At 39.2% G+C, this 18,678-nt stretch overlaps 1 protein-coding gene across 1 annotated transcript in view; it reads left to right on the top strand.

Moving 5' to 3' along the window:
- The window catches only part of NRXN1 (neurexin 1), a 1,110,090-nt gene that overhangs the window by 524,259 nt on the left and 567,153 nt on the right, over positions 1–18,678 (top strand). The window contains 2 exon segments of the mRNA XM_038551252.1: positions 11,219–11,600; positions 12,712–12,902. Coding sequence (XP_038407180.1) covers positions 11,219–11,600; positions 12,712–12,902 — 573 coding nt within the window.

Here is an 18,678-nt window from a genome sequence, read left to right as displayed (position 1 = left end):
ACTGTGTTGTATCATTTAGTTCTCTGAGGAAGAAAATCAACCAGAAAGCTGTTAGCATAAGCCCTCATTCAAAATTGCCAAATACAAGAAGGCTCTAAAGGAACTGTGTGAACTTAGGGAAGGGATACGGAATTTTTGCAGGGCTTTGGCAGGGATGTCAACTGAAGTTCAGCTAGTTTTGGCCAAGAATCATTCTTAGAAGAGGAATGAATCTTTTTTGTAGATTAATATCCATTGTTTGGACAATTTGTGCTTTATCAAAAGGAGTAGAAGAGAGAACTTCGTGTTTAAGGTCATGTGCGAAAGAGATTGTAAATATGTAGCTCCCGGGGACAGGGGCAGGTGAAAACCACAGGGGAACATTTGTCAGTCCCTAAGTGTGTCTGAAAGCTCAGTCCAATGAAGTGGACAGAACACATGCATCCTCATTTTATAGATGAGGAAACTGAGGTTCAAAGGGATCAAGTGACTTGTGTTTCTTTGAGATGCCATTGTTACTAGAACTTAGAAGAGAATCTAGGCTTGTTTATATTGTTGTTGCTGATTTGTTTTTTGACTCATGGGCTTTGACTCATTGTTTATATTCATTAATATCCTAACAAGTGTATGATCCGAAGACAAGTATTTTCCCAGACATAACATCATGTCATGAGGATATACACACACTTATAATTCAAACAATAACTGATGGTCTAGTGTAATAGGTGATGGATTGAATGGTTGACATAAGCAATTCCTGTTTTTGGAGTTCAGAAAAGAGGTTGAGGACTTTGGTTTCAAGGATAACTGAGAGCAATAGATCATATTTGAATTAGGCTTTAAAGAGAGGGTAATGCAGGTGACAAAAGTATGTGGGGGAGCATTCCAGACAGGGCGGATGGCTCTGGTGAGGCTACACGGACTGATGTTCAGTAGACAGAGATGATTTGTTTTGCTTTATGCATCCATATGGTAGTTAACAGGGCTAGAAAGGCCTTTTGGGGCAAATAAATGGGTCAGTGCTCTCAACTAAGGTGTTTATTTTTCATTGACCTTCAGGCCATTGAAAGCTTGAGAGTAAACTGAGAGATTATTTTTTTTGAGCAGAATGAATCCTGTGGCAGCGTACTAGATGCTTGAGGATGTAAAGTCATAAGACCTGAACTATAGTGAATGAAGAGAGGATAAAAAAAAAGTATGGTGTAACACATTTTGTTAGATTTTATTTAGAAATAATTTCAAATTTACAAAAAAAAAAAAAAAAAAAGTGGGGGGGGGGCAGTTCTGATGGCCCAGCGGTTTGGCACTGCCTTTGGCCCGGGATCAAGTCCCACATCAGGCTCCTTGCATGGAGCCTGCTTCTCCCTCTGCCTGTGTCTCTGCCTCTCTCTCTCTCTCTCTCTCCATCATGAATAAATCTTTTTAAAAAAATTTACAAAAAAAAAAAAAAAGAGAGACATTCAAAAATAAATATAGTGCTGGGGCACCTGGATGGCTCAGTCCATCAAGCGACTGACTCTAGGTTTTAGTTCAGGTCATGAGCGGTCGTGGGATCAAGGTCCATATCAGGCTCCATGCTCAGTGCTTGTCCCTTTCTGCTCCTCCCCCTGCTCATGGGTTCTCTCTCTCTCTCTCTCGTTCTCAATTAAATAAATAATAAAATCTTTTAAAAATTAATTAAAAATTTAAAAAGATAAAAACAGTACAAAGAACACTGATATATCTTTACTATTGTGAACATTGTATCCCTTTTCCTTTGACATTTTCTCTCACTGGCTAGCTCCCTCTCCTTTTTTTTTTTTTTTTTTTTTTTTTTGTTTTTGTTTTTGTTTTTGTTTTCATAACCATTTAACCAACAATTAAATACAAACCGCTACTTCAGTTTGCATTTTCTAAAAATAATATCCCCTTACATAACAAAGAGTTACCAACTTCAGTAACTGTTGCTCAGTTGCAATATATTTTATCTGTTCTCTCATTCATATTCAATTTAGTCTGTTGACCCAATGTTGTCTTTTATAGCATTTTCCCTCCAGCAGAGTGTGCAGCCTGGGGTCAGACATGGCATCTAGTTCTCAGGTCCCTTTAGCCTTCTTTCATCTAAACACTTCCATCGACTTTTTTTTTTTTTTTTGTCTTTCATGACAGCACATTTTTGAAATACATAATCCTCCCACCCTTTATCGCTGTAAAGTCACTCATTCTGTGTTTGATGTTTTTTCCTGATTAAAGTCAGGTTTTGCATTTTCGGGTGAAATACTGCATAGGTGAGGTGGCCTCTTTCCAGTATCCCATCGGAGAGCACACGATGTCCCTGGCCCCTTAGTCAACACATTGTCCAGTTTCTCCACTGCATGAAGAGTATGTGTTCTCACTTGGTGCCAATAAACTGTCCACGGGGAGAAATCAAGACCGTGGAAATATCCTGTACCTCATCAGAAGTTCACCCTAGAGTTAGCATCCATTGGAGATGTATTCCTGATCCAGTCTTTACTGCAGTAGTTACAAAATGATTATTTTCCACCTCCAGGGCTTGTGCCACATTTACAGTCGGCACTTATTTCCATTTTGTTTTCCTTTTTTTTTTTTCTTTTGTTTTCCTTTCCCTTTCTCTCTCCTTCCCTTCTGTCTTTCCTTCATTTCTTCCTTATTGGTATGGACCCACAAGTTTCTGTTTTTCAAAGAGTTTATAACTACTTATTTTGGTGCTAAGATTATATTGGTTTGGGCCAGTGTGAGTCCCATAAAGTTAGTCTTTGTTAAATTATGACATGCCCTGCCCCAACATTTTCAGGGTTTTTTTAATTTTGTTTTTTGTTTTTAGCACTTCCTTACTTTCTGCCGTGACAGGATATTTCAGACACACCTTGTACCTACCATACTCCAGCCCTGGAATCAGCCCTTTAGTCTTCACTTAGTCACAAATGATGTTATAAACCAAAATCTAGGTGATTGGTGTGCTCCATGCTACTGAAGTATATGTTTTTTTTCTCCTGACTTTTAGCAAGCAAAGATAGGAAATATATTCAAGTATATATGCATATGACTGCATATATATGCAAATATACACACACTGACCTAAAGAATATTCCCGTGTGGTTTTCACATGTCCTTGTCCCTGGCAACAAGTATTCACAACATCTCACTCATGTGACCTTAGACACTAACTCCACATTTTTACTCCTTTAAGAAAACCCAAATTGTCCAAACAATAGATGCCAATCTAAAAAAAAAAAAAAAAAAAAAAAAAGTGCATATAAACATACATATATACCTATCTTAGAAAATATGAGCTCAGTGGTACCTCCATATCTACATCATTGTGTCTTGACTTCTTGCATTCTGTGTTTCCATGTTCCTTCTGCCATGCTGGGATCCTTATTCCCAGTGTTGTCACAGTTACTCATTTGCTCAATCCAGTAATGAATCTAACATGGTTTCAGGATTACTTGCAATTGCCCATACCACTACCATTAACAATCAACTAAAAAAAATTCAGTTAGTTTGTGATTCTTATTCCCCACTGCCTAAGACTTAACAGATTTAATCAAATGCTGAGTTTATAAGTAACTTGGATGATAATTTGGCTTGTTTCGTTTTTTCTTTCTTTCCCTCCCTCCTTTTTTTTCTTTTTTTCTTACCTTCCTTTCCTTTAGTGTAGTTATAGCATTCATTTGAAATATAGCATTATTTCAACTTATTTTTTCCTTCCCATTCCTATGTAATTATGCTTGTAAATATGTACAACAGTGGCATGCTTTTAAAAATCAGTACAACACATTTTGAATTAAGAAGTCATGAAGGGAACATGGGTGGCTTAGCAGTTTAGCACCACCTTCGGCCTAGGGTGTGATCCTGGAGACCAGGTTAGAGTCCCATGTCAGGCTCCCTGCATGGAGCCTGCTTTCTCCCTCTGCCTGTGTCTGTGCCCCGCCCCCCTCTCTCTCTGTGTCTCTCATGAATAAATAAATTAAATAATTTTAAAAAGTCATGAATAGGGGCACCTGGGTGGCTCAGAGGTTGAGCATCTGCCTTTGGCTCAGGTCATGACCCTAGGGTCCTGGGATCTAGTTTTGCATCAGGCTCCCTGAGGGGACCCTGTTTCTCCCTCTGCCTATGTCTCTGCCTCTGTGTGTGTGTGTCTCGTGAATAAATAAATAAAATCTTAAAAAAAAAACAACTCATGAACAGAGTGTGAATACGATCAATGTAACACAGAAAATGCCAGAAATGGCCCCTAAATGAATTGCCATCTAATTTTCATAGAAAATTCAAGATACATATCTTCAATTGCATAGATTTCTACTAAACTTCTAAACATAGCTATTCAGCTATGTTCTACATCAGTGAATTGCCTTTTTAAGCTTCCAGGGAATACATCATTCCTTTGTTTATTTAAATGGCCATGCATTTATCTGCCACCAACAATCATAATATAAGGGAAGAGAATTAACAGAAACTTACATGGATATAGTTTGCTTGTAGATGTAAGAAGAAATGAGTCATCTATTCAATGGGGAACTCCCAAGGTAATTGACTCTGTTGAGGAATCATTCCTAAACTACTATCACGGGTTTCCATAGTGCTCCTCCTGGGCACGGACTAGCTCTTTATGGCAAAGTTCCTCATATATCCTTGGCTGATTCATCCTGGGACTCTGGCACCTAAGACTTCATTGGGAATTCATAGGCTGTTGATGAGGTTAGACTTAGGATCTGAAAGAAAAGGAATCCTTTTTAGAATTCCCAGCATTGGTGGGGCACCTGGGTGGGGCTCAGTGGTTGAGCATCTGCCTTTCTCTTAGGTTGTGATCTTGGGGTCCTGGGATCGAATCCTGCATCAGGCTCCCTACAGGAGCCCTCTCCCTCCCTCTGCCTGTGTCTCTGCCTCTCTCTCTCTCTCTCTCTCTCTGTCTCTTATGAATAAATAAAATCTTAAAAAAAAAAAAAAAAAAAAGAATTCCCAGCGTTGGAAGACAAATATATCCTAAGGCTTTTGTTTAAAAGTTTTTTTTTTTTTTTTTTTCCAAGCCTATATTATTAAAACTATGATATGAGTCTTGGTCCACCAACTCAGGTGTGCAAGAATGGAACATTTCTTAATTGTCTTTATGTCATTTTTAAATCAGCACGATTTAAATCAGAAAGGCTTTAGGCATTTTTTTCTGGATTTACAGGATATTTAATCATAGTCTTTGTTGCCTCCACTCCCTACTCCCCACCTTGGATCACGGCAGAGGTGTCTTTTGTCTTCTCTCTGCACTTATTCTCACTAAAAACACTTTTCCAAGTTTTTCCTTTGAATTACAAGAATGCTGTTGCTCCCCTGGTAAGTGGGAGAATGGATCTTTGTCAACTCCTGCCAGGATCTGTGGGCTGCAATCCAGGTCCAGTCTCCTTATGTGTACTTCACCGATTCTCTCTCAACGCTGGACCCTGAGCAGAGCAGGATGCTGGAACTCAGCACTTCTAAATCCCACCAAATTCTCTCTCCTCTCTCCTAATCAGTGGCAATCCCATTATCTCTGGTCAGCCTTTACATGCATTCTTTTATCTTCTCTGCTGCTTTTTCCTTTCTAGAGAAACCTTGCAAATCAGGCCTTCCCAAGATTGGAGAAGGCATTGTTTTCCAGCAGCTTCCACTTTCTGCCAAGAAAAACCCTCAGAGGCAAAATAACTTGGCTAGCTTTTTGAAGGAAGAACAAAATATAAACTAGTATTTCAGTAAATTAGCTTGCCATCTACTCTTTCTCAAAATTGCCCAAGGCTTTAGAGCAGAAATTTGATTTTATCCTCTGCTCTGTAGGAGTCGATATTTTTCTTCAGTAGTAAAAATGAGCATGTTCTTTCTTAGAGTTTAAAGATGAATGGGAATATAAACCAAGTAAATATTGATGAATTATCCAAATTATGCATCCTGAACCCCGTGTATTCCACCTCACTTTTCTTTTGTTCCCCCGCTCCCAGCATCTTGCTGCACAGAGCTAAGGGCAATTTTATTTTCACATTAATTTACCTTTACTTGGTGAAGTTTCATCAAGGTGATTCATATTGGGGGATTATGTTTTGTGAGCGATCTCACAAAAGCCAACAATTCATAAGAATAAGAAAGCTTTGATTCATATAGCATGGAAAAATGTTTCCAAAGTGGGCAATGGAAACTTGCCACTGAGGCTTAAATTTAGAAATGGAATTTTTTTCAAACACTTTAGTGGCCACATGAAGCCAATCAGGAAAGCAATGGGTTTTTTGTGTCTTTTTTTTTTTTTTAATTTTTATTTATTTATGATAGTCACAGAGAGAGAGAGAGAGGCAGAGACACAGGCAGAGGGAGAAGCAGGCTCCATGCACCGGGGGCCCGATGTGGGATTCGATCCCGGGTCTCCAGGATCACACCCTGGGCCAAAGGCAGGCGCCAAACCGCTGCGCCACCCAGGGATCCCTTTTGTGTCTTTTTGTTTGTTTGTTTATTCTTGGGGTTTGGGCTTTTTTATTAAATTTTACAGCAAGTCAGGAATCACTAAACAGAAAAAAAAAAAAAAGTTATGGGAAAGAACTAGAAACTCTTCGTGTATTTTTTTTTTTCCTACATTTGACTTCATCTTAAATTAGAGTCAAATACATATTGAAAACGGGACAGTACATAGGCCATTCATTCTCCGGAATGTCTGTACTTCACCTAGGATGATGAGGGCTGCAGTTGCCAGCAAAGAAACTTAAGAAGGGAGAAGCTCCCTAGGACTTGTACAGGGAAGTTCTACAGGCTATATGGGAATCCCTCAATAGGGATCCCTTGGGTTTCAACTCATCAGTTAGTCTAAAAAATCTGGAACTATGTGTTTTGCATGTGTGTGTATGTTAGCGTGTCTTTCATTGAACGATATTTACCATAAGTTCAGTGACTCAAGCCAGCAGGCTGGGCATCATCATCCTGTCTTGGAGTTCACTCCTTGGTGACTTACAGATGGCAACTGCACCACCTAGAGTTGTCACACAAAGGAAACTGTATTTGCAGCAAAGAAGGAGATCACGAGGAATAACTTCCAAACCTGTGACTCCCCAAACAGGAGGAGAGGTGTTCCTCCTATTTAGGGTTATGGAGAATATTCAAAAAGGAGAACTCTGTCATCACAGGTAAAGGCTTGCTCAGGTGTACTTAGAAAACATGCCTACACCTGCATCGGCAGTTATGGTAATGAAGCTTGTGCTCCTCCTTGCGTGGAGACTGTGGCATTATAATGAGGCAGAGGTAACTGCTGGACAAAGGAAGGGGCTATGGGCAGGCTCCAGAATTGGTATATACTGGATAGGGTCTTGGGTCCTTATCTCAGATAAGTGCTTGCCTTTGAAATAGCACTGCGAGTTTTTAACACTGATTTATTATCTCTGATATGGTTAGGCTGTTTCCAGACCTGGGAGACTATTAGTTTTTGCATTCCTTTTTTTTCCCTTGAAATTTTTATTCCCTCTACTGAGGGCTTTTGCATTTCTTTGTAATTCTGACACCTTCTAGGACGTTCTGCCAGAAGTGTGTTTGGGCAAGTAGAGCTAAACGACTTCTCTCTAGTGTCATGAAAGCTGTTTCATTTTTCTTTTGCTGGGGACCCCTAACTCTTTCTGCTTATAATTTCCCTCTTCTCCATCATCTACACCTTATTTGTAAATCCTGCAGATTCTATCTGCAAAATTATCTCATTTCATACATCTTTTTTCCCCCCATTTCTGCTGTAACCACCCTACTTCAGATTGTCTCAAATTTACCATACCTATGTCAGAGAGATTGAACACACAGACACTGACCCGTGGTTTCTACCTGCCTAAAACTTTCCAACCACCTATGAATATAATCAGGAGGTGCTGTGTGTGATATCTGACCCGTGATAGCTCTGCTTCCCATCTCAGGTGAGCCACTAATTTCACTTACTCCTGAATCTCCAGCCACACTTTCTAGGTCTTTTACACCTGAGAGCCTATCTTCACCTCATCTGTTTCTTCTTCCTGGAATTCACCTCCCCATTCCGCTTCTCCAGTTCTTAGCATGTCTTTCTCTTTTTAATCCTTCAAATTTAGCTTAAATATCAACTCAGGCCCCCATCCCATACTTAGCAACACAACTCCCTGTTTATCGAATTCATAACTATTTTTTTTGTTTTGTCACTATATATTTTATTATTTCCTTACCTCTTTTTGTCTGCCTTTCCCTAATAAACCATGAGGTCTGTGAAAACAGGAGCCAAGTCTGCTCCTCCCAATACTCTTTCTTCATTACCTAGCATAGCACCTGACACACGTATACATATACCACATACTTAATAAATTTAAGTGAATTAACCAGTTGATGTAGGGCTTGGGGTTATTTTTTTCTGCAACAGAAATTTAACCTGACTCTGAACAAAACTAAACATAAAACAGCTGATATTATTATATCTGTTTGGATATAAAGATTTGATTAGCATAGTTAGGTTTCTGTGCAAACACACCATCCAGGTGATGGTTTCTCATTGGAGATGATTGTCAGTCTGGTATACCCATATTTTAGAGGTATTTTGCTACAATCTTTTCATCCAATCTCTACAGAAGATACAATATTTCTAAATGCTTAGAACCTTAAAAAATTTTTCTCCTTCAGTGTCTTTTTTTTTTTCATAATCAATATATGTGTCTAATAGTAGACGTGGCTACATTACTGCCAGAGGATTAAACTCTGGAATAAATTCTGAGGGGAAAAAAGAATGTTTAGAAGGCTGCAGTTAATGTCTTCTTAGTCAGTGGATAATGGCTTTTAGGTGCTAATTCTCCCCTGCGAGCAAGCATATCTGCCATTACTGTCAATGCGATTTATATATGCTTATTAGAGAAAGAATAGACTCTTGAACATGGGCCATAATGATTTTTCTTGTAACTGGGCCATGGTTGCTCCCAAACTGTTTTACTACCTTTTTATTATTTATGCTCTGCATACATATTATATTCCTTTGAGTAAAGGAAACAGACATTACTTGTTATTTTTACCACTAAACTTCTCAGTCCTGCTAAACAAAATGTGCTTCCCTATTTCAGAGCTATCAAGAACTTGACAGTTGAGATAATATTTAATTTTAAGTATTTGAAATTTGAGGGAGAGGGGTTGGAGGGTGGTATTTCCTTATTATCTGTTGGTTCACTAATGGAGCTTTTAAAGAAAAAAACATGACAGTTTCAGGCTTGGGATGGGTTCATTGAGTTAAGGCTCAAATTTTAATATAATGAAAAAAAATAAAAATCAACACAAGGAAGTATAAAAGTCCAAGATATTTTTTTCAACTTTTTATATTCTTCCTACTATATACCTCATTAATTCAATGTTTCTTGTGTGATGTTTGAAAATTATTAAAGGCGCACTTTATTTGCTAACAACGCAGTAGTTCCCCACAGAATAGTATTGAGGTCATTGAACAAAAGAACTGGAGAAGGAGAGAGAAATGATGTCATACAAGAAACTAGAAATGTGAGGGATTTAATAGTATTTTTACATCAGGCAGACAAGAAGGAGGCATCATGAGGAGGAAGGGAGGGAGAGACAATTATTTACAGTCATTTTTCTTCTATTAAAAAGAGTTTGTAGAGACAGAATCAGAAAAAGAATAGCTGAAAAGAGAACATGTCGAGGGATGGCAGCAATGCTGTTACCAGGATCAAGGACTAGTAAAGAGGTGTGGAAATTAAGTGGAATTAAGTACAGCTCAGGGGAGAGTTTTTTACACCAATGAGTTTATAAGCATCAAAATCAATTATGTATGTAGACAATTTTTCTCGCACAAGAAAAAGCATGCCTTTTATAATTCACTTACTGGCATTTCCTCAAAGTGCCATCTAATATTTTAACTATCTTGACTAAAGAAATGGAAATCTGTCAAACTGGTTGAGGGAGGCCCACAAAAATGGTTGTTCAATCTTCATTACACCTAGGAAGAAGGATCAGTGCGTTTTTTTCAAGGGCTGGTCCTGAGATCGGCTCTAATTAATATTTTCACTAATATCATGGATGATGGGATAGGGTAAGCTCGATAAATTTTCCAATTATGCAAGATTGAGTAGTGAAGCTAGCTCCTGGAAGAACTTGATGGCAATTTAAATAACCTTTTTGAGTTTCAGAAGAAAGCAAATGACAGTTTGATTAGACAAGAACAAGATGCTGGGAGTGAATCACTAGCATTGATAAGAGTACTTTATGTTGCACCCTGGGAAACAGGTTCACATCTTTATTTATTTTACCTTCAGTAGAATAGATGGGTACAGTAATCATCTCAGAGGTAAAGATGGGATGAGGTTGGACTTTCATGGGTTTGACAGAGGAGTTTGGTGGGATGCAGAGGCATGAGGGCTGAGTTGAAAAGTCAATCAAATACATCTTCAACCCAACTTCATTCTTGGGTGTTTAAAAAAAGATTGTGTTTTATGGTAATGTGGGCTAATTTTACTCATATTCTCAAAGCTGAGCATGTCTTGATTTAGTGTAGTGGGCCCATTTCAGGCATCCAAAGCATAAGTGCAAGGAAAATGGCATGGGTTCAGAAGAGATCAGCAGAAACTCTCCAGTGTCTGGGAGGCTAGTTCTAGCAAAGACTGTGAGAATCGTCCAGCACAGAAGAGGGAAGGTGAAAGTGCATATTTAACTTTAGACACATTTTCGTTGTTGGTTGTTGGAAGAATAGTTAGCACCCCTTCGTTTTTTCTCTTGGGTATAGGAAAACATAGTCTTTTTTTTTTTTTTTTTCATGAAGAACATTTCCTTATATATAAAGAAAAGCACATAATCACCAAGCTGGGATGTACCACTTGCTGATGGAATTATTTAGAACAATCATTGCTCGTAATTCTTCCCTCTCTTTTCCGTCCTTCCTTCTTCCCTCTCTCCCTCCTGTCCTTTCTTTCTCGCCCCCCCCCCCCGCCCCATTTCTTGCTTCCTTTGTTTCTTTCTCCTACTTAAAAAATTCTGCAACTTTGCCTAATGAAGGTGATTTTTGTTAAGGCTATAATTTGGACAGAGATTACAACCTGACCTACGGAAGTCTTATTAAGTATCCAGCCTCATCCTTTAATATATCATTGCCATGTTTTTACTATACGTAACTGAATGTCAAAGGGTATTTGAATCCTTGCATTTTAAAATGTGATGTTTCTCATGGAAATCTATATTTGGGAGTTTCTTTCAGATACAAAAAATAATAATAATGATAATACATTCTCTTCCCTTTCAGGTCAAATGGCAGGCGATCACACAAGGCTGGAGTTCCATAACATAGAGACTGGCATCATCACAGAACGTCGGTATCTGTCTTCTGTCCCCTCCAACTTCATTGGACATCTGCAGAGCCTGACATTTAATGGAATGGCATACATTGACTTGTGTAAAAATGGTGATATAGATTACTGTGAGCTTAACGCCAGATTTGGCTTCAGGAACATCATAGCAGACCCTGTCACCTTCAAGACCAAATCGAGCTATGTTGCCTTAGCTACATTGCAAGCCTACACTTCTATGCATCTTTTTTTCCAGTTCAAGACAACATCCCTAGATGGACTGATTCTATATAATAGTGGGGATGGAAATGACTTTATTGTGGTCGAATTAGTTAAAGGGTGAGTATATGTCAGTTCAATGACAAATAAATACATATTTGCAAAATGGACCTCAATATCCAAAAATCTACATTGAACAGATGTGTTGGCTTCTAAGGTAGTGGGCAGGGGTGTGGGGAAATGGCTTAAATAATGTATTTGTTCAAATCACTTCTTATCTTTATAAAGTTAATAGGAAATCAGTAGACTTTTCGATACCTACATTTTCATATATAAAGTACAAGTAATACCAAGTTCTAATTACGATAAGCATTCCATGAATCATACACTTCAGATGTGGGTTTCTTACTATGCGCACTATAATTCTACAAAAGGTTTCTACAAATGTATAGAAATATGTGCAAATTAAATATCTAATATTAAGTAATCAGATTACTTTAATTCCAAGAAATCCCATTTAACTCAAACTTAGTTCTACATCATACTTCCTTGAAAAATTTAGAAGTAAAGGTTTCTGTAAAATTTCCTTGAAACAGTGAGGAAATTTTGATGTATTGTAATTGATTTGGGTATGCATTCATCCAATCAGTGAATATTAAGTGAGCATATCTACAATGGGCTGGAGAATGTACCAGGCACTAAAACAGGCGAACACATAAATATAACAGAAAAACATTATGAAAAGTTTCCTCAGATGATCATGTTCAAAGGTTCAGGAGACTCTTTAGGGAAATTAAGAAAGTGTATGAGGCAGGGAGTGGATATCTGAACTGAGTCTTGAAGGATGAGTGCACATTTCCCACATAAGAAACAGGCATTCAAGACTAAGGGAAAGCAGGTGCAAGAAACTGGCAGAAAACGGAGGGTTTGGTGGGGATAGGGAGTGAGTAGTGAAAGGTATTTACCTGCCAGTGTCATAAAGTGGGATGTAGACCAGGATGTTAAAAATAATTTTCACTATTTACTGTAACGCAGATAATGAGTAATCCTCTGTGCTAAAATTAGAGTGTTTCTTACTTTCTTGTTAACTGATCCTCTGTACAACTCACTCTCAGACAACTATCAAGGATGGAACCACATGAAAAAAAGATCTCCATTTGTAATATTTAGTTGGACTCCATCAAAAATTCAAAAAGTGATGGCACTTTCTCAACCTTTACTTTTTTCCCAGGTACTTACATTATGTGTTTGATTTGGGAAATGGTGCTAACCTCATCAAAGGGAGCTCAAATAAACCTCTCAATGACAATCAGTGGCACAATGTGATGATATCAAGGGACACCAGCAATCTCCACACTGTCAAGATTGATACGAAAATCACAACACAAATCACCGCAGGAGCCAGGAACTTGGACCTCAAAAGTAAGTGCACACTGAGTCATAGTAACAGGAACAGGCCCACAAGGGCCTCACTCACATGACAGATCCGTTGTTTTGGAGTGTGTGTTTGCAAAGACTGACCAGAATTTCATTTCCGACACATAATTAATAATAGAACACACAAGCCTCCGTTCCCCTTTAATGTGGCAGAAACGTATGTATTTTTAATAGCTAAAAAAAATGCAACCTCCTAGAATGCATGCATGATTAAAATTTAAAGAGAAAACATGTTCTTAGTCTTGATATTATAAAGACAAGTGGGTTGTTTGCAAGTTTCTTTAGTCCCTACAGTTTTTAATCGATTTGGGGTCAAGGTGACTAGATACCTAAGGAGTTTCTTCTAGAGCTTATTCGTTTTCTTTCCTTGGTGAGGTTTCCTAGATACTTTCAGAGCCTCTGACCAACAGGAGTCTGAGCCTGGCCTTTACCTTTGTGTCTCCAGCAGTGAATTTGTGCCATCCAATTCCCAACACACACACACACACACACAAACACACACAGGAATGCTTCTATCACCAGCTGCTAAGAAAGTTTAACAGACTTTTTCTTTCCATATTGATACTTGATTTCTCAAGTGAGCAAGAAATGCTTAGAACACATGTCAGTAACAGGAGAAAATAACAGAAGTTTCTATTTCAATGGGCCTTGATGATTCACTAAGAACATATCCATACACCCCATCTTATTTAACATGACAACAAACATTGGAAGAGATATTATTAGAATTTCATTATGAATGTAGGAAATCTGAGCTTTGAATGGCTTGCCCAGGGATAAAACAACTGCCACCATAGAGTAAATATAGCCTCACACCCCCTCCATTGTGGGGATGCACACCCCCCTCCATTGCTTCTCTACCTTGAGGTATCCAAAGCCCTTCAGGGATCATTGTGGTCACATTTTTGCTTGATGAGAACTGTTCATTTCTACTGATGGGATCTTTTCCTTTTATTCAAAACATAAATACATAGGGAAGTTAGAGAACTGGAAAGAGAAAATCTAAGACAACTCTTTCCAGAGAAGAATACTCTTTCTAAATAAGGTGAAAGAAGAAAGAAGAATGTTTCATGTCCTATAATTGCAGAATATATTTACAATCCCAGGACTATATTTGTCCAACACCTAAAATGTGTGATAATGGCTGTCTTCCTTCTTTCAGGGTGGGCCTCCTGTTAACTTCAAAGCAATCCTGTTTGTGTCCACACATCTAATAGCTTAGCTCAGGAAGGAAAATGAAATTCAAAGGAAATGCTGTTTAACAGGCTAAAGCTCTTTCTCTTTTTTCTCTCTGAGGTGAATGGAGTACATTTTCCTTATTTTCGTATTTTGTGAGTCCCCGTGTCTTGCACAGTGGTTTGAGATGATAATTGTCAAGGGAAAGGGAGAGATTGTGACATTCGGTGTGCTGGCCATGTCAGCCACCAAAGCTAAAACAAAACGGTGTCCTGTTTGTGGAGGGGGAGACCTCAGTAAGCAGAAATGAATGTCATTAGAACCCGTAGACACTGCATGGGACACTAAAGTGGCCGGGAAAGAAGCAGTTCATCTTTGACTGAAGTATGTGACATGCACAGACCTACATACACGTTGAGGATATAGAGAAGTAGTGCAAGGCAGTGGGTTATGTCTCATTGGATAATTAGGACACTGTCTTCTGAGGTAAATGTTTGCTTTTTGTTCATTTAGAAATGGAAGTGAGGGCAACAGGAGGTTGTGGTATAGCTTTCTTTCTGGTGGTGAAGGGGACCTTTAGAAATCTAAGTGACCCTCAGAGCTGATTCTTATTAAAACATTCAGTGTTTCGTAATTCTGAATGTAAGAAAGGCTTTATCCACAATTCAAAAACTAAAACTGAGAATTAAAAATAGCATTTTATAGAATATTAAGTTACTAAGTGTTGAATTCTGAGTGCATCCATTTAAAAAAAAAAAACCCACTATTTAAATTTGAAGTTTATTTCCCAGGTAAATAGAGATTCTATAATAATGGTGAATCCATCTCCCTTTACCTCGGAAAGTTCCTGTGTGTTTACAGATTTATCAGACTATGCCAAAAAGTGAAAGCAAGTTCCTGAAATTAAAAATTAAAAATTAAAAGCCAAAGCTGTGAGCTTATAAATTGAATGTGTGATCCCATGATAATGGCAATGATAACCCCAATGAAGCCCTCTTGCCATGTGTGCCACTGACCAGGAGCTTAAGAAAAGACTGTGGTCGTGTGGCAACACTTCTCTTAGTTTCCATCATTACCAACTTTTGGTGTGTGTGGTGAGAGGCACTGGCCAGATGAGGAGTATTTACTGAGCACTTCCTCTGTGCGGAGTGGAGAGTGCATTTTTGAAGAGGAAGAGAGAGTTCCTGTCCTGAAAAGCTTTCTGTACTATGATTCAAATTGACTTGGGGCATTTACAGGGCAGAGAACAGGACACCCTGAAGCCACCTCAGGGCATTAAAACAAATCTGGTGGCATTAGGAAAACTTTTAGAGGAAGGTATATTTAAGGGATTTCATAAGGATGATTAAAACCACAAGGCATTTTCTCTTTCCTACCCGGATGCCCACTGGAATCAGGGAGGGCTCACTGATCTAGGAGAACATCTACAGGAACTTTTCACTCAGAATTGAACAGCATTGTTTTCTTGGCAGGCTGGTCCCGGAGATTTCAGATGCTCCAAATACAGGAAAAATGAAAGGTGACCTATTTTGGTCGACAGTTTTATTTCACATATATTTTGCCTTTAAAGAATTAAAAGAGGGGCACTCAGTGGCTCAGCTGGTTAAGCATCTGCGTGTGGCTCAGGTCATGATCCCAGGATCCTGGGGTTGGGCTCCCACGTTGGGCTCCCCTTAAAGGATACCCATGGAAGATGGAGTCCAAAAACAGTCTGTTTTGCCAATCTTTGCTCTTTTGCTAGATTAATGAATAGGCAAGACTGGTCTTAATTCAAATCCCTGGGTAATGAATGGTAAGGATGAAATAAAATAACCTCACTTAAATCTATTTAGTGTTTAGGAGAAAGTCCGTAAATATTAGCTCCTTCTCATACACACACACACATACTAAACATACAAATTTGCCAAATACAGGAACAAGAGAAGCAACATTAGGAGGAATTACATGAACTCTTTATCTCTCTAAAGGGGGCAGGACTCAGAAGTCCCACGATGAATGTGCAGCTGTGCCAGGAAATCATTGCAGAGAGTCCTTGGGGGGGGTGGAGGTGGTGGTGTGTGTGCTTCTTCCTCTCCCCCTGCTGCTCCCCTGCTTGTGCTCTCTCTCATGCATGCTCCCTCTCAAATAAATAAAATATTTTAAAAAAGACCTAAAAGAAAATTATCATAGTTACTCTATCCTCTACTTAAAGTTACTGCCACAATCTTTAGTTCTTCTCAAAGTGTGGTCAGCCAGCTACACCACTTCACAGTCATGTGGTGGGGTTCATGAAATGCAAGTTTCTGGATCCCGCCCCAGACAGACTGAAGCAGTAATCATTTGACAGTAACGTTCAGGAAATGCCCGGTGTCTGTATTTTTGAAGAGTGCTCACTAATCTAGATGCCATGTGTTTCAGAACCCTGAAAGAATGCAATGTCCATGTTGAAGCAAAATTTAACTCTCTTCTGAATTTAGTACAAATCCTGGTTTTGCTTTTATTTTATGATTTCATTTTTGTTTGGTTTGATCAGGCCTGGGTCAAAGAGACATTGGTTGCTTCAGGACGACTTTAAGTCTTTTTATTCCTGATGTTACCATACCGTCAAAAGACACTAGAGGGCAGCATGAGGCCACAAAACCTGCCTTACAAGCCTGAGGTTGGGGCGGGGGAACCTCTACAGGCTCTTCTTGTGCTAAAGCAGAATTTCTTTGTTTTCAGCCATCTGATACGCTTTAGGCCTCTATAATAATGCACACTTTTATCTACAACTCTGTGACATCAAATAGACAGGAATTTAGTGTGGAAATTTGCAAACTAGGGTCCATTTATCCCATTCCCCACCTTGAGTCCCCTGGAGATGGTCAGAAATGGGCAGGAACCTAGTGGTCTTTCTCAGAGAAGAGGAATTCCATGCAGGTGACCTTGTTCAAATTATCTTTCGTGACACTGCCGAGTTCTCAGGGGGTTCTGTGTCTCTCCCTGCTGATACAGTTTTGCTTTCATCTTTATTTCCCAGCTGTTTGTGTTCTATTCCCTCTGGCTATTATGTACAAGCTGCAACATGCAATGAAAAGAGAAGCATAAATTTGCTCTCTGCAATGATTTCCTGGCACAGCTGCACATTCATCGTGGGACTTCTGAGTCCTGCCCCCTTTAGAGAGATAAAGAGTTTGTGTAATTCCTCCTTATGTTGCTTCTCTTGTTCCTGTATTTGGCAAATTTGTATGTTTGTATGTGTGTGTGTATGAGAAGGAGCTAATATTTATGGACTTTCTCCTAAACACTAAATAGGTTTAAGTGAGGTTATTTTATTTCATCCTTACCATTCATTACCCAGGGATTTGAATTAAGACCAGTCTTGCCTATTCATTAATCTAGCAAAAGAGCAAAGATTGGCAAAACGGACTGTTTTTGGACTCCATCTTCCATGGGTATCCTTCTTTAAGGCATTACTTAAGCTTATTCTTTAGCAAATTGAGGATAATTTACTTGATGGGGGGAAAAATAGATTTCTAGGTGTAGAGAATACAGTGCCCTCAGGTGGCCACTTAACAAAGTACTTAGAAGTGAATAATCATGCACTGGCCACATCTAGGTCAGCCCAGGCAGAGGGCTGCCCTTTGTTCTCCCACCCAATTTTGCCCCAATTCTTGCCCTCCCCTACCCCCCTGCCCCTGGGCTTTGAGCAAGGATTCCCTCTGTCTGCCTATCTTGGATTCCCTCTGTCTGCCTATCTTGGATTCCCTCTGTCTGCCTATCTTGTCTCTTCTCTCCTTTTAACCATTACCGGCTTTTTAACCTTCTTGATATTCCTCCTTAAATCTGACTTTGAAAGCAGCCACCTGCTATTGTTTATCCCTGCTACCAAGGCCCTAAAAGTTTCCATAATCAGAGGCGACCCATCCAGGGCTGTCCTTTCAAATACATTCAGTCTCTCAGCAAAGATTGAAGTATTAGTGTTCTTTTCATCTCGGTCGTACACCGGTCCCTTTTGCTGAGCCGCCTACCCTGTGCAGTCCTGAATATTAACACACATTTCTCTATCCTTGAATGTTGCCATTTGACAAATCCTCACTGGCGTTCTTTAGTGATCCAGATTTGATCCCCGTGTCCAGATCATGTTTAAACATGCCCAGGCTTTGTATTTTCAGCCCATTTGCCTTGCCCAGATAATTTACTCGAAACCTTCAGAGAAGAGTCCAACTTTGAGTGTAGCCTTTTAAAGCAGGAGAGATGGGATTGAAACTGGAGGTAAACTTCTATTGTTCTGTTGGTTAAGCTGTCTTTATAAAATCTTTTTTCTTAATTTGCAAGGACTTGAGATTTATTCACAGCACTTTAGTTAACGGGGGATTATTTTAAGGATCCATTAGAAAGAGACAAGAAATGCTTTCAGCTGATGAACAATGAAGCCACTCAGAGAATAAGAACTTTGCTATGATTGTCATACTGGGATCTCAAGAGCAAGCCTCCTTGGTATTCCCTTGGACATTAATAGCCACTGCTCCCTAATTCCCAGTTCCCCCGCCAATCCCCTCTGAACGTGTCCACTTCCACATAAATGATTTCTCTCTGCTCCCTGGCTTCTCCTACTCTTGGCTTC

This window comes from Canis lupus, chromosome 10, assembly GCF_011100685.1.
Source record: "Canis lupus familiaris isolate Mischka breed German Shepherd chromosome 10, alternate assembly UU_Cfam_GSD_1.0, whole genome shotgun sequence".
Classification (NCBI taxonomy): Eukaryota; Metazoa; Chordata; class Mammalia; order Carnivora; family Canidae; genus Canis; species Canis lupus.
This window is presented reverse-complemented; position numbering and strand designations above follow the sequence as displayed.